The sequence below is a fragment of the Elgaria multicarinata genome, chromosome 2 (genome assembly GCF_023053635.1).
Source record: "Elgaria multicarinata webbii isolate HBS135686 ecotype San Diego chromosome 2, rElgMul1.1.pri, whole genome shotgun sequence".
NCBI lineage: Eukaryota > Metazoa > Chordata > Lepidosauria > Squamata > Anguidae > Elgaria > Elgaria multicarinata.
Window position 1 is genome coordinate 85,256,668 of NC_086172.1, and position 24,697 is coordinate 85,281,364.

A 24,697-nucleotide genomic window follows, 5' to 3' on the forward strand; every position below is an offset into this window, starting at 1 on the left:
ACAGAAGCACCAACCTAGCACCTTAAATTTGGGGTCAGGACAGGGCCGGCGCTGCCATAGAGGCCAGTCAGGCGGCCGCCTAGAGCGCCAAGGTAAGAGGGGCACCGAATGCTGCGCCCGGAAGTCGCCCTCCAACTCCCAGAGCTGCTCTAGCTGAGCAAGGGCAGCTTCCGGGCGCGCTGTTCCGAAGCCGCCTTTCCGCCCCGCCCCCCCCCAGTGCCCCTGGCTTGGCTTCAGCTGGGCACCCGCCCAGCCGAAGCCAAGCTGGGATGCTGGGGTGGGGAGGGGGGTGGACGGACGGCTCCACATTCTGACGTCCAGAACACCTTGAGCCGCCCTCCCAGTCACAGCCGCTCTAGCAGAGCGCCCGCCCCAGTCGACAGCCCCGCCTGTCGCACTTCCAGGTACGTCACGCGAGGCGAGGGAAAGGTAATGCAGCCTCCATCCCCACCTACCTGGGGTGGGGTGGGTACACTGGGGGGTGGGGGGGTGAAAGCAGCTCACCTTGCCTAGGGTGCAAAATAGCCTGGCACCGCCCCTGAGTCAGGAGCAAACTGGCAACCAGTGTAGATATCTCAAAACTGGTAAGACATACCACCAGCAAACTCCCTCAGTTAAAATCCTGGTCACTGCATTTTGAACCAGTTGCACCTTCTGAACAGTCTTGTAGAGCAATCCCACATACAAAGCATTAGAATTGTCTAAATGGGATGTTTAGATTACTGTTGCCAAACTATCCCTGGCATATCAGCCTAAACTGCTAGAAAGCGCACCATGCTCACCCTCGTTGACACAGTTGAATCTAGGGCCTTATCTACACCAAGTAGGGTATACCACTATGAAAGCAGTATATAAAAGGCAGGAGCCACACTATTGCTTTCTAGCAGTATTGAAATGCACTGACAACTGTTAGGGCCCGTGACACATACCATATATAGCTTTCATACCATTTTCATGCTAGTAAATCATGCTTGGTGTAGATGTGTCATGGGCCCCAACAGTTGTCAGTGCACTATAAAACAGTAGTGTAGATCCTGCAGTGCCTTTCAGTACCACTACAAAGCAGTAGTGTGGCTCCTGCCTTTTATGTACCGCTTTCATACTGCTTTCATAGTGGAATATCCTGCTTGGAGCAGATGAGCCCAAGGAGTAGTCCAAAGCTGCAAACCTGATACTTTAGAGGGAATGCAAACCCATTTCATAGCTTCATGATAGCATCCTCCACTGCATCTGAAGGCAGCAGGTTAGCTTAGGAGGCACATGCAGCTGAGTCCTCCAACATCTCACTGCTGCCTGCTCCTCAAGCATCTGCCACATGAGATGGCTACCTCACTCTACTTAATGATAGGGCTGGTCCTAGTAAAGTGCCATCATCATCTTGTGGGCACTTAACCTCAAATCCCCAGATGACATCTCCCAACAGCTACATATAGATGTCAAATAGCATAAGGGAGTGGGGAGATGGAACACTGGGACCCTATAATACAAGAGTCAACGGTACAAAGAGTAGTCCCCCAAAGTTACCCTCTGGTAGCGGTCATGCAGACAGAAGTGGAATCGAAGTATCACTGTACCCCCAACTCCCAATTCATATAGCCAGTTCCAAAAGGATACTATATTTAATGGGATCAAAAGGAATGACAAAGAACTGTACATTGATTCCATTGTATTCTGGGCATGATACTGATTTAGTTCTGGTTGCTGCTTCAATGGCTGTCTAATCTGATTGGACATCTTCATGGGTTACGAACAAGGAGATATTCACTTACGGGAACAGAAATTAGAATTGTTGTAAATTATCAGACTATTATTAATGTAATATAAAATACTATTGTTTTACAGCTCTTAAAGAGAAATCAAGCTAATGATTTGGAGATTTCCTCCAGCCACATGAAAACCGGCAAAAGAATGGTGATAATCACAGACAATGTATTTCTCACATGGTGACTGTAGTACCTTGGAATAAATGTCACTTTAGGAAGTGACAGCATAGCATGTGGCCATGAGGAGGGGAGGAAGTGGCAGAATGATCATGTGATGATGAGCAAATTAGCTACTCTCTACCCTCATCCCCGAAGTAGGGCCAGCTGGTGCCAGTCCACTTCTCTTTATAAAGTCTTTATATAAAGTCTCCAAAAGACAAACTGGCTATTAAGAAAAAGTGAAGAAAGAAATAAGAATGGCCAAAGCCAATATCAAAGACAATTGATACAACTATGTTTATATAGCTTGAAATGAGGAAGAGTTTGCTTTGAAAAAAAACTGCCATTGAATTTGCACTATATTTTAGCAGGCACAGGGTTCCAAAGATTCTTATCACATTGTTTGATAAAACCCTCAGGGAGAACTGTGATGTTCACTTTCATTCCAAATTTACATACTGTCAAAGAGGGACACCTCTGAAAAGTATTAATTCACAGTGCATCATAGACATACTTATTGATGATGACAGTAGCATATGAAACAGAATTATATCTCAAACATCTGCCTTATGGTCCAACTGCTTAGGGTGAGTAGTATTTACTTGTGTAAAGAAATAAAGGGAAAAAGGGAACTCCTGAAATTGCACACATGGAATACTTATCCAAAATAATCCTAAGTATTACCACATGATCAGATAATTCAATTGGTCATTGCTTCTATCATTCTTTCCTCGTGATCATTGGAAGACAATGTTATAATTAGTAAAAAGTATATATTTGGGGGATTCTTCAGGTTGAATGAGAGAGAAATTGCACTTCAACTGTTTGGCTAGCAGTTCGCCCTGAAGCAGACATCACTTCTTACTTTTGATTATGGGCTTGGAAAGCATGAATAGCTTTGGAAGTATCATTAGATGGGGACACCTTAGGGGGTGGGAATCCAGATACGATCTATAACAACTTATTACTAATGTGAAGTTCTCCTCAAACTTTCTAGTAAAGGTAATGAGAATGTAGAGTAAGGCAGGGGTGGGCAACTTGTGGTCCTCCAGAAGTTTGGGCCTACAACTCTCATGATCTCTCATACCCAACTCTGGGTATGCTGGCTAGAGCTGATTGAAGCTGTCAGTGAAAACATCTTGAGGGCCACAAATTGCCCACCTCTGAGCTAGAACCTTAAGTTATTAATTAGGACCTGTACAGGTAATATCTGTGCAAATAGGCCCTGGTACAAACAGAAGGTTGTACATGCAACTGGAGGAGCCCATCTTTCATTTAGTATTGATTATCTATTAACCGTGCTACTGTAAATTTTAAATAAATTTATTATATTGCAATTACAAGTGTCTTTAGTTTTATACATTTTTACATTTAACAGCAATTCTTATGTTCAGTGTGCAACTGTCAATGAAGAGAAACATTTTTAACACAAATGAGAAATATTTCCCAATATTTCCTTTCTTGGGAACAGAAAGATCTAGTGCCAGAGACAAGCTCAAACCTTTTTGCATTCACTATTTGTTATATAGCATACATACATGCACTAGCAGTAAAATGCAGACACAAACACTAGCAGCAATTAATTACTTTTATTATTACGTTTATATCCCATCTTGTTTCCAAGAAGCTCATGGCGGTGCACAGGATTCTCCTCTCCCCATTTTATTCTCGAACAACCCTGTAAGGTAGGTTAGGCTGAGAGAGAGTGACTGGCCCAAGGTCGCCCAGTGAGTTTCAAGGCTTGAGGTCTCCGAAGTCCTCAACCAATGCTCTGACTACTACACCACTGATTGAATCCTGCTAAGCAGATGTAATGAGCCTAACCAAACCTGAGGCAGATCCTCCTCCTCCTCCTCCACCTCTTCGATTCTCAATACCATGGAAGCAGTTGTGAGTGCAGCAATCCCTATAGGTCCAACTCCCTTGATCATATGCAAGCAATGTAAGGGCTTTCACTTCTAGGATGCAAGCTCTCATCAGGTTGCATTAGTGTTCCGCTTCTCACTCCCATGTTTCCACTCCATCAGACCTATCTTGCAAAATTATGACCAAGGGCTATTGAAGAGCTCTTTTGTTTGGCTGCAATTCAAACTAATCCATAGGAGTGGGTTAATGTAATGCATAATCCAGCATGGCATTATCAGGCATTAAAATACACAAATCCATACTTCCTATTGACACTGCTATTGTTAAAGCAAACCAATTTAGGCAAAGTGGCATATATGAAATTGATTAGGTAGATACCTATTTACACTTGTGTAGGCAAGATGCAACTTAAGACAGTAACCATCAGTTGATGTTTGACTTTTAGATATAGACCAATGCTTTGACTAGTTTCCTCCCCTCCCACCTTCTTGTCTTTAACAACAGCCTGACGTACAGAATGCAAGTTTCCTCATGATTCTATCCCCATATTGGGAAAAGTTTTACTGGCTACATCTCTGTATCTCATGTTGCTGTTAAAGGTACAGGAGCAAGGTCGGTTAAAAAAAAAAGATGGCAACCCCATGTATTGGAAGAAACCACAATCATAAGTGGAAGATTTTAAAAAGAATAAAATAGACAAGTCCAGCTTAGAAAGGAATAACACCAAGAGTTTTTCAAAATCACTCCCCATACCTATGACCTTGAGAACTTATAGGAAAAACTAATACTTTCCCTGTCCCTTCTCTTCTTAATTTGCCACTGGTTGCCCATTTTTCACCTTGCTTGATTCCTGACATAAGCAATTAGACTGCAATCCTAGTCACACTTATCTGGGGGTAATTCTCATTGAACTCAGTGGGACTTATTTTAAAATAGACACATATAGTAGGGTGACCATATGAAAAGGAGGACAGGGCTCCTGTATCTTTAACAGCTGCATAGAAAAGGGAATTTCAGTTGGTGTCATTTGTATATATGGAGAACCTGGTGAAATTCCCTCTTCATCACAACAGTTAAAGTGCAGGAGCTATACTAGAGTGACCAGATTTAAAAGAGGACAGGGCACCTGCAGCTTTAGCTTTTGTGAAAGAGGAAATTTCATCAGGTTCTCCATATATACAAATGACAGCTGCTGAATTTCCCTTTTCAATACAACTGTTAAAGATACAGGAGCCCTGTCCTCCTTTTCATATGGTCACCCTAACATATAGGATTGCACTACAAAAGCATTATGGCAACCACAAGTCTCCCAGTCTTTCTCAAAATACGATAAATTTTAAAAAGTAGAATGGGGGAAATTATGCTGATTTTAACAAGGAGGAAACTGTACCTTGTATCCAATGTAGTCGTACTTATAATAGACCCATTGAAATGAATGGGACATATGGAATAGCAACCTACGTTTGCTGGTGCAGATGTTAACCGAAGCCGGCTATTATGCATAAGTAACTGTTTACAAGAAAGGCCTACTTGCGTGAACAGCGTAACGTCTGACGCGGGGAAACAGATCTACACCAAGCAGGATACAACCCTTTAAAAATGGTTTGAAAACGGTATATGTAATGTGTCCTGGGCCTGAACAGTTGTCAACACCATTATAAACCATTATAAGCAGCAGTGTAGATCCTGCCAGGGAAGAAGGTACCGGCTACTTCCATGTCTAGAAAAATCGCAAGATGCTTCATTCCCCCTTCTAAACAAAGAAGTAGCTGCTACGATTGTCCGTGTGTCCCTGCTTCAGACATTAATGTACACATGCAAAGAAACAAATAGGAAAACCTTTGGATAAAGAAATATCTGCAGCAGCTCCAAAGATGTGATAGTTACATTTATGGCAATGAAAGGGAAGTGAAGAAAGGCTAGAGAAGGCTTGTGCTTTTCATATGCAAGTTTTAAACCATCGAATTAACACAAGCCAGATCGAAGATAAATGCCAGCAGCCCCTCCGGGCACATTGAGTTTGGTACAACAGGACACTAAACAATCTGCCCACCTCTCATTTTAAGAATATTTGTTTGCAGGAGCCCACGCTGTTATTTTCTCTTGGGATTGGAAGTGTATAAAGTAGCACCAAATTGCACATGGCGTGCGTAGCCTTGACGTCCTCAAGTCCCTTTCTGTTCACCCGGAGGGTTTTTGTTGTTGTTTTAAACTCATGACACGCAAAGTCCACGAGGAGCTTATTTAAATGGTTGCTCTATTTGCTGACAGAATATAGACTGGTGACAAGTGGCCTTGTCGCCTTGACGCCGGTCCTCTTCCCTTTTGCTCGAAGCATTTGAGAGAAGAAAAATAAAGACCTCAACACAACTACCTATGAGTCAGAAAGCTCTGGTTGAGTTTGAGGAAAAGGGGATTCATACAAGCATTGAACCGCAAGCAGCGTCTTCTCCATAGAGCCCCACCCAAGCTGAATGGGTGGGAAAGAGGATCTATGTGTGAACATAATAAATGCAGACTTGCACAACTTGTGACCCTTTCCTCCTATCCCCCAATCGAAGAGGCTGTGGTGTGGGGAGTTTGCCTAGGTGCTTGGACAACCCCCTTATTTCTGCTGTCATCGCAAGCAGCAGAAATAATAGGCTTAGCGAGCCCATGCATGACATTCGGCTTAAACGGTCACAATTTGCGCGGATTATGAGGTCGCCGACGAGAACCTCCAATTCTTACTCCTACCACTCTGACAGTCTTCTTCGCTGAGGCTCCAAGCTTATTTAAAGGGCTGGGGCGGAGGGGCGGGAGGCGGACTGATTTTTTTTAAAAAAACGGCTTTCTGTTGGGTTCTCAAACTACATTGAGTAGTTCTTGTTTATATGTGTGTATCCCTCCGCACCGAACCTTGCAAGCAATATACAACCGTCCTCCACGATGTTCTTCCGCCACCGAGAGAGGTGTAGAGACTGCAGAGGCGAACGGGGACGGTTTGCTGTACCTCACTTCGGCCTGTGGAGTTAAAACACTAAGGTAAAAACCTCTTTGGCACCGTATTCCTCCGCTCTTGCGAAAGAGATCTTCTCTCACGCTGCCGTGTTCCTCCGCCGCCTTGGAGCACACAAGCAGGAGGCGTTTCTTCTGGCCGGGCGAGGAAGATAGTGGCTCTAGAAGGAAGACAAAAGGCGTTCGCGTACCGTAAGGATTGGCCTGTGTGGGTCTGTTTGGGTTGACGGGCGTGCTCCACAGAAGACAGGAACGTGCCTTGGGCTGTGTTGTTGCGCCGCAGGGTCGTTGTGAGGGGACTCTGGGACTCTTTCTCGCGGGGCCCGGCGGATGGATCTCTAGGTAGCTTTTCCCGATATCGTTCGCCCTTCGCCGCCGCCATCTTGGATTTTAATCCGCCATTTTTTTCCCCTTGGAATTATTATTATTTTTTTATGATTATTTTTTTCCGCCTCTGGCCGGGATTCTGGACGACGGCGGCAGAGGTTCTGGACCTGCGAAGTCGCGGATGGTGAAGAGGACCGCGGTGCCCAGGGGCTGCAAGGAGGTGAGTGTTTCGCTGGGACGAAAGCGGGTGGGGGGGCTGGTATATTGGCAAGGGCCCTGCTCCTTCCGGGGAGGGGGCAGGAGAGAAGCGAGGGTGTTCGGGCTGGGAAGGGCCCAAGGGGAGACGGGGGGGCGGCGGAAGGGGGCGGCTATTTCTCGCGGCTGAGGAGAAACCGGGGGCAAAAACGTGGGGTGAAGCTTTTGTTTTCTAAGGGACATGGCATAGAAGAGGTGTAGAGAAGATTGTCTATGTGTGGGGAAGATTGTGTACGTCTCTACACTCCCCCCCCCTCCGATGATGAGGACAATGCTCTGGGATTGGAAGGGGGGGGGCTAAGGTGAGAAGAAAGAGACCGGGAGTAGTAGGATGCTCGGCACAGAGGCCGATAGCAAGAGCCAGGCAGCCTTTCCTTGGACGTGGGCTGCCTGGCTCTTCCTAGCGGCCCTTTGGACATGGGCAGAGGGAGACGAATATGTGTGAGACTGACGGGTTGTGCGTGTCAGTCGCCAACCTATGACAGGGCGCTGTAAGCATCCTCCTTATGGGGGTCTGGTACTGGCTTCTTGGTTATTTATCTGTCTGCTATGTTCGCATCTCCAAAGGACTCGGAGCGGCGTATTCAGGGAGGTTCCTAAGTGATTTCCCATTCAGGCCTGGGCCTCTACTTAGCTTCAGGGAGGGCATTATACGAAACGCTTCCAGCTCGCTTTCTGGGTCTGGAGGGACAGGGTGGCCGACACCCCCCCCCCCCAAACAGCATGGTGGGGGTGGGTTGATGGCGGTGGTAGGCCAATAGGTTGCAGTTCGGTTTAGGACCGGAAGAAAGTGGCCGACTCCTGTGACACCCGCACACGCCCGTTTATGGGTTGGCCGTGGCTGTGACAGCTGGCATCCTCCTTCGGTTCTCTGGCATTTAAGGAGGGGTGGATCTTCGGAGAGATGGGGATGGGAGGGGATTTCTATAGGAGGAGGATTGAAGGCCTACTTGTTTCTGGGTATTTCTCTTTTCCCCAGAGTATGAGATGGGTTTGGGGAGCGGTGCCCGGCTCAGCAAGCAGCTGTGACCGGATCGGGCAGGGCTGACTCCAGTGGAAGAACTGGGGAGCTCATTTCTCTCGGCCTCTGAAGAAGACGAGAGGCGACCTCTAGGGGGCAGCGCAGAATCAGGGAAGAGTCGGGAAGTAGAATAGACTTAACCTCCCTGAGCCAGCTGAGTAGCGACAGAAGTTTGTTTTAATCCTGTCCGCTGTTAAGCACGGGTTTCGCAGTCCGAAAATGCATCTGGGGGTTGTGAACCAACACTCTTATTCATTTGGGAAACTTGTTACTGCTTTTCTACCAGGGACACCTGATCACTAGAGAACTATGAAGAGAGTGTCGTTTGATTGTCTACATATTCCATTATTTCTGGTGATAAAGTTTTATTGGAAAGCTTTCATTTATACAATGAGCCCAGTTCCCTCTAAGTACAATATGAGCATTGATTGGTGCTCTATTGGAACACCACTTTTCTCCACCAAAATGTTTGTTCCAAAGAACAGTATTGTTTTTGCGATCAGAATTAAATCAAAATATTAGTTGGAGACAGGCTTACTGAGCATGAAATTATGTTGTTGCTGTTGACTCTAGTATTTTGTTTGCAGTTGAAAACTTCAGTGATGGAAAATGGACACATTCTGAGGTCTAACTGATAGTGGTCAGAAGGGTTTGGTATATGCTAATTATTTTCTGACTATTCTAGGGAATCCTGGCATTCCTCAGAAGCTTGTTGGGGTTCCTTAATGAAAAGATCACCAATAGTGTATACACTTTCCTGACAGATGACTTGCCCAGCCACTGCTCAAGTTGTACATCTCTGGGGGTACATAACTTCATGCAAGGCAATGCTATGGCCCACCTGGCCTAGCTGATGCCCTGTGGAAGCTGAATGTGTATCTTAGAAAAACTTCGTGGAATATATATTTTTTAATATCCCAGAGTTCCACGTCATATAATGTGGAAAGTTTTCTTTGGAAGTAGAAAGTTTGAACACTACTGCTATAAATAATGGTCACCATTTGCTTTCTGTGAATAACGACTATTTCTCACAAATAGCCAATAAAATGGTTAACCTGCGTCAAGACTATACCACCCATCAGGCTGCAGGTGGGACCTCAAATGATAGGATGCTCCCTGGGGTGGGGGATATATAGACATAGAAAACAAGCACATTAGGAGAGGCTAGGATAGAATGCTTCTCCCTAATCTGCTAGTTTTCTGTATGTATGGAATTGCTTGTATGAAGGAACATTCAGTCATGTGAATTTCACCTGCAATCTGAAATGTAATAACCTAGATAGATTAACCACTAGGTTGAAGGGATGCAAAAGGGAGAGAGAGATTCTGTTAGTTCCATTGCAGTCTTTGGAGCTGGTTAGAAATGGAAAAATATTCAGTTGAAGAAGTGCAACATAAATTTGACACATTACTTGTATGCTGTTCATATTTATTTAGGTTTGAGATATTTAATTTATTTTATTTAAAACATTTCTAGGCTGCGTTTCAAGGCTGAAGCTTTGATCTGTTTCCTTTGTTTGTCTTGGTCATTTATATATTGCTCAATTATCTAACACAGATACCAGAGTGGTGAACATAGGTATAAACCGTAAAAGAAAGAAGATTTAAAAAGCAAATTAAACTTGTTCAATTTAAAATAAAGGACCAGGGGAAAAAAGTGGCTGGTCAGTTGGGGAAGGCTTCTTGAAATATATACATTATGTCCACCAGTATTGTGTATCATAACAGAAGTTATATTTTGCATTTATTTTTCATACTACTTCATTGAAAACATTGGTAGCAGTTCTATGTAAGCTTAAATTAAAAACTTGTCTAATAGTGTGTTCTTAAACATTTTATTGACTATTAGTGAATTTAAGGAGTTGTTCCTTAAGGCAAATGAATTTTGGACTGTGTATTGACTATGTCAACCTTTCCTAACCTGGTGCCCCTGGTGCCCCTTAGACATTTTGTACCACAACTCCCAGAAAGTTGTGGTACAACTTTCGCCATGTTGGCGTGGGATGATGGGAGTTGAAGTCTAAAACATATGGAGGGTACCAGATTGGGCAATTGTGGATGCTGATAACGTCTCATGGTGTTGTGGTTAACTACAATAATAAAAGAAGTGCCAAAATCCCATTAAAATATTTTTAAAAAACTTTATAAGCCTCTGTGTGTGGATGTGCATGCTTTTTCTTTCTTACAATTTTAAAAGGAATTGTAGTTATTATTTTGATACTTGTGCATGGTCTGTTATACAATAACAGAGCAAAATTACACCTAACTTCTTTCCAGTCTACTCTGCAAAATAGATAACAGCAAACTGTAATTAGTAGTTTAGGACGCAATCCTATGCATGTTTAGACAGAAAAAGTCATACATGGTTGGCTGGGGAATGCAGGGAGTTGTATCATTTTTTCTGTCTAAACATGTTTGCACCCTTAATGTATGGAATAACTCTTGTTAAATTACCAAGATGATAGAAGTAAATGATATTCAAGTTATGCACTATTTGGTATTTTGATGTCTAAATTGTACATTCTCGGTGTTATATGACTACAATTCCCAGAATTCCATGTGTCAAAAGGCTACTTGTACTTTAAAATTCACCAGGACAGATTATTACATTAGAACTACTGTTTATTATTTATTATTATTATTTATTTAGAATATTTATATACCGCTCCCCATTGAAAAATTTCGGAGCGGTGTACAAGGTAAAATGAAAATAAAAACAGAATAAAACAGTTAAAACAAAATTTAAAAAGAAGCAAAAAAAAAAAACCAGAAATCCAAGGCTGCATGTTAGAGAAAGGCTTCTTGCAAAAAAGATGTTTTCAGGAGGCGCCGAAAGGAGTACAAGGTCGGAGCCTGCCTGACCTCCAGAGGCAGGGAATTCCACAGGAGGGGTGCCACCATGCTGAAGGCTCTTCCCCTGGTATATTCCAATTGGAGGATGGATCTAGGTGGAACCACCAGGAGCAGGCCCTCGGATGACCTCAGTGACCAGGCAGGTTGGTAAGGGAGAAGGCGCTCTCTCGGGTATCCTGGTCCCAAGTTGTTTAGGGCTTTGTACACAAGTACAAGAACCTTAAACCTGTCTTATCTAGACAAAACATGTGGAAACATGCATATACAAGTATATTCTGTATTGTAGATCATGAGTTTTAGTCTTTATATTTGACTCAGCCTACATTTGAATTTCAGCAGTTTCCTGGGAAAGCAGTGAGATTGTGGAAATTGCTTCCTTTTTCTTTTAACATCTCTACCTGGTAAATAGGTAGATATTTTCAGTTACTGTGGTTTATATCTGTGGCCAACTAGCATAGGGATAGTTATTTAAAATTAATTCATAGCTCTAATAATTTTAAATCTGTAACTCAAAATGGGCATCCTGATCATTTAAACGTGTGAACAGTAGTGCACAGTAGAACAATATCTTCATCAGGACCAACCAAAATGTCACAAAATAGTGAGTAAACTTTCAGATTACTAGAACTCTTCATAAGTCTTGATGTTAAGTAGAAGTTTGTGTGAATGAGCCATGATAGTGCAGAGTATGATGTTTCAACAGAGCACTGCTTCATTCTAGGTAAAGGAAGCTGGGCACGTATCCAACCTGCTATTTTTCTTACTAGCTGCAGTGCCATTAAAACTGGCCGTTGCAGTGTATACTCCATTGTGTGTATTTAATCACACCATTGTGATTAAAAGGCTTATAGGGTACAAGCCATGTCAGTCCTGTCTCCCCTCCACCAGTGCCATGCCTTGTAAATAGCTAATCCATATATACTGCTATGGTATCAACCTATACTGCTGTGCCAGTGCATTATCCTTTGCTGATGTGATGCTGGTTATAACTATGGCCATAGCTAGACCTAAGGTTTATCCCTGGATCACCCAGGGGTCAAACCTGTTCATCTAGGTGACACACAGGGGATCCAGTGCTCAGGCAGGGGCGAACCCTGGATGATCCCAGGATAAACCTTAGGTCTAGCTGTGGCACTTGTCTTTGTGAATCATGCCAGTTCTATCACTTTCCTTTAAATTCTAGAGCTGACCTATATGAAGTAGAGAGCATTTTATTTAATCTCATTGGTCTGGTCTTGGTCTTGGCCAAGAGGTTTAATGAAGGTGGGGTGTGTTGTTGCTGCTGCTGCTTCATATAGATTAGACCTACAGTGTGCTGTGGATGTGCTGGAGTAGGGAGGTATACAGGATTGGATGCAAACCATATCTGCCTGAGCAGCAGCTAATGAAATTGGAGTATTTGCAAAGAGTTCTGTTTTAAAATTAGTGAACTTTGCTTCCAAGAATATATGCTGAAGAGTTGCTGTAGTAATAAGCAGGTTTTTTTTCTAGCAAGAGTTCTTATAAGCTGTTTTTGAACTCTCTTATTTCTTGGACTGACTTCCTTTTAATACTGCCAAATGAAAAATGATTCTTTATATTCCTGAAATTGGATGTAGACTTGCATCCATTGTAACTCTAAGCATGAGTTAAGAAGCTATTGGGCCAGAATGTGTATTCAGTTGAAAGCAATGGAATATGGATAAATAGCATCCTTACTTTGATGTGCATCAAATTGATGCATATGGTTCTTAAACCACAGTAATGTAGTTACGTAACTTTTAGATACCACCTTTGGACAGCCATGTGTCTGTTGTGAAGCGCACAATTAATATTTCTCTTTTTCGTTCCCTACCATAATTCCATGCTTTACAGTTGATTCTACATTCCTGATATATTGGAACAAATAACAGCAACAAAACTGTTTGCCTACCCTGACTTTTTAAAAAAAGAAATACTCTTGAGTTCGTGTAGTTTAGAATTTTAAACTCACTTAAATCATACTATCTTAACAACTTGAAGAAGAAAATAGTTTGTTTTGCAGGCCTTCTGCCACATTTATTTGGAAATAAGCACAATTTTGTTGTTTAAAAGGATAAAATCTTAAAATGCACATTTGTAACATTAAAAAAAATAGAAGGATGCTGTGGTGATCAACTCAGCCTTGGTGGGCTTTAGCATACCCTTGCCAGCTGAGGTGCTGATGCTGACCATCTTTACCACTGCTTCCATCACTTGCTACTCTCTGAGTGGTCATTTGGGGTTCCCCTGGACTGTGAAGCCTTGGATTTTATCCCCCAAATCAATCCCTAGCAACAGCTAATCCAACAAGTTATATGTGTGTGGAAGCTTGCTTAAGAGCATGCCTCTTCTTTACTGGATTGTGTTGATGCTGTCTAAAGGTTATGTCCAAAATAAACATGTGTTTAGGATGTGTATAAGAAAAGGTAATGTTTGAAGCAGCCTAAGCATGATTTGTGGAAATATGTTTCAGTGAAATAAATGGGAGTTTAGAGGAAGCATATTGTAAATGTCAGATTACTGAGTGGGACAGCCTACTGTGAGCCTTTTATGCCTTTGCTCAGAGAACTGCATTGGCTCCCCAATATGTTACCAGACCAGGTTCAAGGTGATATTGTGTACAAAACCCTAAACAACTTGGGACCAGGTTCCCCGAAGGAACAGCTTTTTCTGTATCAATCTATCTGTTTGTTGAGATCTACAGGGTACAGGATAGGGCCTCCTGTAAATTCCATTCTCTGCACAAGTTCATCTGCTAGCAGTCATAGAGAAGGTCCTTTCTGATGAGGTGCCCTTCCCTTGAAATTCTCTCCTGGCTGTAGTGTGACTGGCACCAACCCTGATGGTTATTTTAGCACCTGTTAAAAACATACCTGTTTATTCGTTTTTAATACTTTGTAGATTTTCTGTGCTTATGGTGGCTTTTGTTTATTTTAGTTGTTGCTTTAATGAATTCTGTACATCAACCTGTGATATTATAATCAAAGATAGTATAAACATATTATAAATAAATTTAAACTAGTATCTTGGAGTGGCATTGAGATTTCTGAGCTAGAAATAGAAAGTATTGTTACAGGCTTTACCAATTATAGAAATACTGAAAACCACATCCCTTAGAATTATACTTGAATTTTGAGTCCTATTTTAATGTCATTTTTGTCTTGTTCAGATTATGAGACCTTTTAAAAGAGGTATGTGACTAATTCTAAGAGAAGAGTAGTTTCTTCCTTGACTTCCCCTACTGAATCTTTGTATATCAAAGGGAAGGGGGGTTTAAGCTATTCACGTTTAGTTTCTGATACTGCAAAAATAGGAAGCTGCCTTATTCCAAGTCAAACCATTGATTCATCTAGCTCAGAATTGACTAAACAGCAGTAGCTCTTCAAAATTTCAAAGACTTTCCAAATGCTTCCTGTTGATGCCAGGAATTGGACCCCCTGGGACCTTCTATGTGCAGGGCATGTTCTCTACCATTGAGCTCCAGCCCTTTTCCAAAGGCGATGGGTACCCCAGTTACTAGGGATCAGTGGAATACATGTTTTTAAAGAGATTTTTATTTCTGCGGACAGTTTTATTAACCTATATAGTATGGCTTTTTTTTCTTTTCTGTTCTGTTTGTTTTTTATACCCCAGTCCTGAGATGAGTGCTACAAGTTATTAGTTGTGTGAACCCACTAGCAACTAAGAATAAACAGAAGGAGACCAAGTTGAACCTCCCTGTCTTGGTATTCTCCTGTTTATTCTTAGTAGTTTAATATAAAGGTTTATTAGCAAACTTTGAGCAAATCTGCAAAACAATGATGAGCAGAAGCTATCAATGTCTTGGTTACATTTCACTGTGCAATTTTGTTCTAGGGCAACTCTGGTACTAGACTGAGATTGCAGATTTCATGGTACTAAAATAGAATTGTCTTTGATTATGTGTACAGTTGTCTTATAGGAGTACTATCTTTGCATTTATTGGATGTCTTAGGATACCACTTAGCTTTTGATATGTAAGTAGATGTATTTGTGTACACTTTCAGTTTAAGCAATGGATTCTGCTGTTGGTTGACGTTTAAAATGAGTTCTATTTTATGAATCGGCTTTCTCCTATTCAATTATTCAAGTACTGATATTTGGCATAATACATATTAGGCTTTAGAAACATATAAAGTAACATATACACTGTAATACTTGGTATTCATATCACATTTTTCCAAAGTGCATAAAACCCATTATATCCATTCTTTTAGTATTCTTACATAAACCATGTAAATGAGGCCAGTATTTACCCCCATATAACAGATCAGAGCTGAGAGAACACAGAGTTTATAGCTATACTGACATTTGAATCATGGATTTTCTGCTTAAGTTCTTAATTGTGCTACACTTGCTTTTAATTCTAATTCTTTTTGCATATGTGAAACCAAAGGTACTTCCACTGTTGTCCTTTACTGTGGGTAACTTTTGGTCACTCATCTATTCTTGAGAATCCAGATGACTTTTCCCCCCAAACAGTTGAACTCCTATGATTCTCCAATTGTCTTCCCATTTAAAAGAAAAAAATGCTGGTTTGTAATTATCTTTAAAGTATTATTGCAATAGCAGCACAAGCTTTTATTTTGACCTGATATAGTACCGTTGTCTCATTAAGTGTGGTGAAATGGTTAGTGACATCATTAGTGATGGTATGTATCTCTAGTTTTCTGTATTACCTTGGAGAAATCCTTTGTTAATTTCATCTGTCAGGAAGGACTACTCCTGATTCATTTCAATGATGTGTTTGTGCGAAGCGATGTCAGTTTCTTTTCAGGATACTTTGCAATTCAACACAGGTATGCCTATAGGCCCCCATTGAAAAGGCATGGAAACAGAATGGGTCAATTCATGCAATACGGCAGCCTGTCGAGGGTTAATTTACACTTGAGAAGCTGTGATGTGTGCCAGGCATGATTATGAATATGCAATCCCCGACTGGGGGTTGTCATGTTGTGCGAACCCATTTGGTAGGGGTTATTTGAGGGTTAAGAAACCCTCACATAATTCTACAACACACTGTGGGTTATGCAAACTTTGCTTAACCCTCAGATAAGCCCCACCAGCTGGGTTCACACCACCCGAATATTTATTTATTTATTTATTTATTACATTTTTATACTGCCCAATAGCTGAAGCTCTCTGGGCGGTTCACAAAAATTAAAACCACAGTAAAACACCCAACAGTTAAAAACACAATTACGAAATACAGTATAAAAAGCGCAACCAGGATAAAACCATACAGCAAAGTTGATATAAGATTAAAATACAGAGTTAAAACAGTAAAATTTAAATTTAAGTTAAAATTAAGTGTTAAAAAATACTGAGTGAATAAAAAGGTCTTCAGCTGGTGACGAAAGCAGTACAGTGTAGGCGCCAGGCGGACCTCTCTGGGGAGCTCGTTCCACAACCGGGGTGCCACAGCGGAGAAAGCCCTCCTCCTAGTAGCCACCTGCCTCACTTCCTTTGAGGCAGGTGGCTACAGCCGGGGGTTACATATTCAGAACGGAAGCCAGCACATGCCACAAATCCTTGAGGTTAAATTAACTCTCCATAGACTGTCACATCATGTGAACCAGGTCAGTGAGTCAAGTTTGCCAGCTGCCCCTATGGCTGCCCTTCTAGTAAAGGGAAGAAGCTAGTTGTATGGGGACTGTTTCACAGCAGGGCAGAGAAAGAATGGGAAGGGGTTCCCATTTAAAATAATGCTATGTGCTCCAGTGGAGCTAGAGAGGGATGCTTTCTCTTTTCTTTGCACCATTATTACTGCACTGTATAAAGCTAGTTTATAGTTAGCCATAATAATATGAGAATAATAAAAAAGTAACTTTTTTTGGTTTCTGGATGCACCACAAGACTAGATAGATGTCCTGGTATAATCTTGGAAAATCTTTCAGAAATAGCTACTGTAGCAGTTTCCTGAGTCGTGAAGAGCCCAGATTGTCATTATTAATACTTTGATATAAATCTAGGTTACCAGGACAAGTATGATGTGAATCAACTCTCAGAGGATTTTTTGAATCAATTTGAGTTACTATTAGCTCTGCAGTGCTCTACACTGCCCTACAACATGGGGTAGGGGACTCTCCTTCTCTTCAGGATTTCTTTGGGATGGCAGGAATTTTACTGGAGGATCATGAGCCTCTGTGCTATCAATTCATTATCATTAACTGTTGAGTACATGTGATCTCAACCTATAAAGTGTTGAATAAAGGCAATAATATATATTATTTATTTATTTTAAACATTTATATCCCACCCTATATCATTAAGATCTCAGAGCAGTGTACAGATAAAAGCATACTGTATAAACAATAAATATGCACAGTTAAAAACAAATTAAACCATGAACCAAGTTAAAACAATATATAATTTAAAAGCAGTTATGACTGGGAAGAGACAAATAATCAATTTTTTGGGCTCTATGCACACCATGGTTGAGTATTTGCATGTCGCGTTCAATGCAACATGCTAATGCTCAACCGTGGAATGGGCTATGCCCACAAGGTTGTCATCTGAATGTGGCTAGTGAGTTAAATAGGCAACGTTGGTTATTATGTCATCTGTCAGGACTTTTTCATCCCACAGTCGGTTATTCAGCTGAAATAACCAACACAAATAGCCAATGCTGTGCAAAGTTGATTATTTGAACAACCGTTAGGTGTCGTCTGTTAGGTGCTATTGACTATTTTGTCTCACACCGTTGTTTTCGGCAACTACAGAGTCCCCTGGCAAGACCGACCAAAGCAGCGGTGGCTGCTCTAGCCCAGCCAGCACAATTTGCAATGGCTGATGGGATACCAGAAGGAGGACTGACAGGGGAGAGAGAGCAGGGGATGTGTCAATCAAACACATGGTTGACTAATAGTCAACTCAGTGCTGGCCTTAATCCGCATCATGGTTGATTATAATCATGTTGTGTGGGGAGTATCCCCTCGATAATCAACCGTGGAGTTTACTATTAACCCACCATTGACTATTGTGTTGTCCGAACCCAGTCTGAACTCCTGATAGAATGGTGGACAGAGACTTTCATATAATTCAGAATCTTAGATTTATTTGCAAGTGTGATATTAGGATTGCTTACAACTAGCTGAATTTAGTAACTCTGCTAGTAACCCTAGGAATGTACAAGTAATATTTTTGGGGTTCAGAACCAGGGCTATAGTAACCAAGTCATGATGTGGCATCATTGTTTAGACACTTGATAGCCCAACTCTGTGCATGTTTACTTAGAAGTCCTTTGTTCAGTAGGACAGAATATAGGTTTATAGCTTTAAATCATAATTCTATACAAATTGACTCAAAAGTAACTTCCATTTACTTCAGAGGGTTTGCTTCCAGGTGTGTAGGATTACAGTTTTAGTCTGCCATTTTGTGCATACTTATTTGGACACTGTTACAATCCATAATCCTTAATTTCAAATAAATGTGATTAGGATTAATCAATGGCCGTTGTTAGTTGGTGGAGCGATTTGTCTGGTTAATTCCAATAACGGATGAGACTCTGGCATGCTAACTAGTTATGTGACCCCCGAGCATTCTGTGTTTCTATAATTGTATAAAAGCCTATTGAAAGAAGTTTATGTCAAATTAAAAAACTAAAAAACATTATTGAGATTTTCTATCACCCCTTTTGTTAATATTGTTTAGTATTTAGAATATAGTATAATCTATTAGTTGTGTGCCTTTGGCACTCGTTGGTTGCTATTATTCATATCAACTACTGCCTTCTCTAATTTTGTTCATAGGATTAAGCTGTCATTCATTATTTGCACACCAGACAGGTTAGCAGAAAAGTCATGGCAGTCTCCCTTAAGTGCAGGGGAACATGCATTATGATGATGATGATCTGACAATACGATGTTCTGTAAGATCTTCACTGCATTGGGATTCCATATGTGTGTGTTGCCAGGAGCAGGGTGCCTGAGGCCATATCCTTTGGAGAACATTGGATGTGCCTCTCCAATTTGGCCTGCCACCTCTCAGTTTTGATCATTCTTAATAGTAGATATGGGACTGAATTCTCTTGTGGAGTTCTACTTCAAAATGTGATCTGTGGTGCTATTTCTCATCTGTTTTAAAGAAGTGTCATATTTAAACTTGATTAGATTATAAATCAGATCTCAGTATTTTAACTAACAGTATTTTATGTTATTTCTTAAACCAGACATAGAAATATCCAGGCACCTGCATAGTTCTGTCTTTTCCCCCTGAGCTTTATTGTAAACAAAATTTCCCTTTGGGAAATAATATAGTTGTGTTTCTCCACTAGGGGGAACTCCTGTAGCTAGACATGATGTCTGTTCTAATCTAGATTACTGGAACCTTGTAGAAAATATTTTTGCAAACTTTATTCAACATCTTTTAGAAGTGGGTGAAATACTTCACATAATAAAGAACTTTCTTTTTGGGTTAAATATTTCCAATAATAAAGAACTCCTCTGAACAAAAAGTCAGTATGATTGTGCATTTCCTCATTAAGTGTTAATGTTAACACAGCAGCCATAATATATGATACTCAAACTATCTGAGAAGTTATTCTGAACTTGAGATAAATAAGTTGGGGCACCTATCATGTCTGCAACACAACGGTTTGATTGGCTATTTGAGTATGGAGGTGGTATGAATTATTGTCTGGGGAAGTTTGTCCTTTGTTACTTATGTGTTCTCTTTAGCAGACCTCAAAGTTGTAATATGACTTGAAGAAACTTTTGTTAGAATAAATGATATACTTGTAAACTGTACACTGTTGTATTTATAGTGTTGTACATGAATAATGTTATTTATAACTTTGGCTAGTTGGATTGTAACATTGGCAAGGATGTATCATCTATTTTAGGTGATATATGTTTACATTCACCACCCAAGCTGTCTGGATGGAGTTGGACTAAAATATTAATTAAAAAATACATTTTGTTTGCTATATAAGTGATTAGTACTAATTGTAATAGTCTGGACTTGAACATTGGCAAATGCAGCTGTTTGGATTTTGTCAGAGAATATATGTTCCTTGAAAGTCTGAAATATCAGTGAAAGAGTTTTGTGGTGAATTGAAAGAAAAAGGATGGTGGAATAAAACAGGCCCAGTGCTAAGTTTCTGTCAAACTAATGGACATGAAGGTTTCTCTCAAGATTGTCTTTCAGAATTTTAGTCTCCCTATTTTTATAGTTGAGCATTTAACCAGATGGTCTCTAGATCAGTTAAAATGTACTGGAATATAATTATAAGGCATTGGGGGAAAACTGTCTTGTTTTCAGCTTCCTCCCCACGTTTATACTTCAAGTGTCTGTACTTGCAAAAAGTAGTAGATAGTAAACAAGACAGTCACAGGCTTACAATTCTAATACACACAACACAAAAGGAAAAAAAGATGGAGGCGAGAAGCAGAACAGAAAAAAGCCCAGGCATCCATTCTTAAAGTTACATAGTTGTTCTTATAATGCAAACTGTTCATGGGGAAATGAGCTAAATGGAGCTAGTCTCTCAGCAAAGCCAATGGAATGATCATATTTCCCATCTTGCTCTGCTGCAGCCTGAAGGAGTGACTGCTGCCAGGTGACAGCTGAGGCAGGGAGGAGCCTGATGGAGCTGGCGCTACTCTTAGCAGACTGGTTAAAAACAAACAAAAGGCTAGTGAAGAAATTGGTCCAAACTTAACCATTTTTAGCAAGGTCCCAGAAACGCTAGGAAATCTTGGAGAATACAGATTTAGAGCCTTTGCAATTTGACTTTTGGTATGGGCTTAGGACAGAAACCATCCTGGTCACCTGGTAGATGACTTATGCCATGGAGTGGATTTGAGAAGTGAAACCCTGGACCTCTCAGCAGCTTTGCTATCATCAGCCATGGTTTTCTTTTGGAGCGGCTCTATAGGATGGGACTTGGGGCCATGGTGTTAATGGTGGCTTCAGTCCTTTTTGGAGGGCTAGTCTAGAAGGTGGTGCTGGTCCACCTCTTGGCCATTGGCCTTTAGGGGTGCTTAAGTTTCTATTGTCCCTTAGGCTTTTGATTATCTACTTCTAAACACTGGAAGAAGTGAGCAGGAGGTTTGAACTGCAGTGTTGGTATGCAGATGATATGCAGGTCTATCTTGCATTTCTACCATCTAAGGGAGGTGGTAGAAGTTCTGAACAGATAGATGTCTGGAGGCAATTTGGGGATGAATGAGGGTGAACAAGCTGAAACTGAATCCTGACAAGATGGAGGTTGTGAGGGTTGAGAAGTCCAGTGTTCTGGATGGAAGTATGTGACCTCTCTAAGATGGGGTTGTACTCCCCCTGAAAACTCAGGTATACAGCCTACCCCTAGATTCAATGCTCTTGATGGAAATACAGGTAACATCGTTGGCCAGAAGTGTCTTTTACCAACCTTGACTGGTTTGGTAGCTGTGAGCCAGAGAGAGAAAGTGGACCTCACCTCTGTGATGCATGCTGTACCTACATCCAGAATGGATTATTGTAAGGTGCTCTGTGTGGGACTGCCTTTAGAAATAGTTTGGAAGGTTCAGTCAGTACAGAATATCACAACAAGAACATTAATAAGGATCAAGTGCACAGGACATATTACACCAATTCTGTAACTGGTTACATTGGCTGACAGTGTGTTTCTGAGTCCAAATTAAAGTACTGTCACTATGGTTTAACTATAGGTTGTTAACTATGAGCAACCTCGGCTGTGAGGGACAAAGCACATTTAGAGAAAGCCCCTTAAAAGGCTTAAAGGACTGTTATGCTTTGAAGTTGTGGACTGCTGGGCTCCAGGTGTTGAGAACAGTCCTCCCTCTGACACATTCCCAGGTGTAGGGGAACACTTGGATTTGCTCTGTTTATTCTCCAGCTACACTCATTGCTATCAAGAGGGATGAGGATTTTTGAAGAATTGGACCTTTTGGAAAGACATACACCAAAAAAGATGCATGTGAATGCTGCATATGATTTGCATATGTTTTCTCCTGCACCAGTATACATGAAACTTTGTGAAGCAGCCCTTCTTTCCTCCTGTAGATGCTCCTTTCCCCAGTAGAGGAAGAAATTTGACTTTTGTATTTCAAAATATATAGTATGAAATACTTGATAAAATTAGCATGACTGATTATTTGTATAGATCATTCAGTATGCTTTCCTTACAGCTAGGTTTTGAACTGTTTTCTTCTATTTGTGCATTCTGTTTCTATTAGGAAGCTGAACTACAATTAACTTCTTAAAGCCTTTGGAAAAAGGACTAAATGCAACGAGGGCAAATTGTCTGTGGGAATGAAGTGGTTGGGAGAATCCAAGAACATGGTGGTGAATGGCCGGAGAAATGGAAGCAGGTTATCTAATGATCACCTTCAGAACCAGTCCAAATTACAGCACCCTGGAAAGGAAAATCCAAAGACTGGCAAAAATGGAGTTGAGAGACGGTCAAGCAGATGTATGTATATGCTAATGTAATAGGAGTAATCTCAGTTATTTGTAATTTCTGATTTTCTTATGGAATACTGCTGTCTGCATTTTTAATTTCATGAAGGTTGTATTTGCTGAGTTTATTCTATCTGTACATATTTACATTGTGTCCGGTTAATAAGTTCCTTTATTTCATGACAGATTAATGTAGCCAAATAATTTATTCTTATTCTTGAAATAAACCTAAGTCCCAATGAAAGCTTAAATGTTTAGTGTTCTTCTGTATCAAATATGTGAAGAATTGTGTCTAATGCTTGATGTGCAGTGGTAGAAAATTAAAATTTCTGCATATTTATTATGTGTCCCGGAAAACCAAGTGATTATGGTGCAGTCCACAACCATGAAATTCAGTGGGAGGTTTGCCATTGATTTAAATTGGCTGTGAATTGTAGTCTTGGTATTCATGAGAGCAGTTTCAAGAATCTCCTGTTTATTCAGCTTAGTTTCTATTTTACTGGGATCTTGGATATCAATAAAAGACATAATAAAATTGGGATTTAAAAACTTGATGAACTGGGATTTAGGAACAGCTGCAATTTGAATTTACTTTGGCACTTCTTGTTCTGAACATATGAATGTATTTTCTATTTGTTTTGGCTGGTTTAAAAGTTGCAATTTACTTGCCCCAACCTGCTAAAATGCACTGTATTATTTAAAGATTTTTGTTGGTCATGCAGAACCATGTCAACAGTAACACTTCATTTTGCACAAAGGAGTTCCAAATAAAAGGTGTCTGCTATCAGTAGACATGAGCATACATTGTTGGAAGATGATCTTCGTTAAAATGAGAGAAATTTCCTTTCCAGTTTAAACATTTCCAGTGCCGCTACAAATTTAGGCCGGGAGCAAAATTTGGCTTCCTGAAATTTTCAGGTCTTAATGAAACAGTCATACAAAATTCTTCACTTATAGCCTCTCTGTGGCATAGGCAGGTTTTTTTCCCTTTTGCAACTACAGAACTTGGGAATTCTGAAGTAGCAAAGGGAGTTGAAGCTGCCTTCAAGGTCTGCCTGCATCCCATGTGAACACTAAATGAGGTGTTGTGACTTCATTGCATGCCTGTTCAGAGGCTGGAAGGCATATTGTAAATCAGTTTTGATAACAAGTTAACATCTTGAATAGAACAGGTTGTTCACACACACGGTCTACTTGCAGAACATTACTCTTCACAGGACGGTAGCCATAATTGGGATCGACATCTCCTTTATTCCTCTGTTCACTGAGTAGACCAACTGCATGAGTTTGGCCTTTTTTTTTTCTTTTTTTTTACTTCAAGTCAACCACCAATATACCATTGGAACCAACTCTGAGATGCTCCTGTGTTAGGCAAGGCTATACAATTAAAGCTTTGTGCTGGGCTTCCTTTATTTTCTAAATTTAAAGCAAGCATTAGTTACTTAATGTTAGAACAGAAAGTGAGAAACCACATGTTCTATCATCAGAAAAGAAAGGATTTACTGGAAAGCAGTTTTTGCATGTTGCAGCCAATGAGATAGGTGGCTAATTGTAAGACTAGTTGGGGAAATTGTGTCTTGAAAATATTTTAACAGTGTCTACCGAACACTGATGAATTAATGAGAAATGTCGTTAGCTCTCCAGTTATTTCTGTCTCATTTCCTGGCTCCAAGCCTTTGTCCCCTTAACTGTCCCAGCACCATTGATTCATGTCATCTTCCTTGCCCTTTTAGATCCCTGTTCTTTCCAAAATGTTTCAACATTTTTGAAAACTCAGATATTAAAGTTGGATGAAAAAACATGCCTGTTAACATACATGCATGCCAATTTCCATAACTTATTTGGAATATGCAAAAGTTGGCCCATAAAACTCCCACAATAAGCTTTTGGGGACCAAATGAGCATTGCACACTCTCTTGAAAAACACAAGGCAAGCCAAATTATGCATGATACTACCTCTTGTAAGGTAACTGTATGTTTCATAGAAAGATGTATTGTGGGTGCAGCCAGGATGTCACACAATCTACATTTGAAA

General features: G+C 40.8%; 1 protein-coding gene across 1 annotated transcript in view; it reads left to right on the forward strand.

Moving 5' to 3' along the window:
* The first annotated feature begins 6,649 nt into the window (after positions 1-6,649).
* The window catches only part of KMT5B (lysine methyltransferase 5B), a 39,879-nt gene continuing 21,831 nt past the window's right edge, over positions 6,650-24,697 (forward strand). Inside the window, exons 1-2 of the mRNA XM_063117078.1 lie at positions 6,650-7,332; positions 22,440-22,675. Coding sequence (XP_062973148.1) covers positions 22,516-22,675 — 160 coding nt within the window. The 5' untranslated portion in view covers positions 6,650-7,332; positions 22,440-22,515. The remainder of the gene's footprint in view (positions 7,333-22,439; positions 22,676-24,697) is intronic.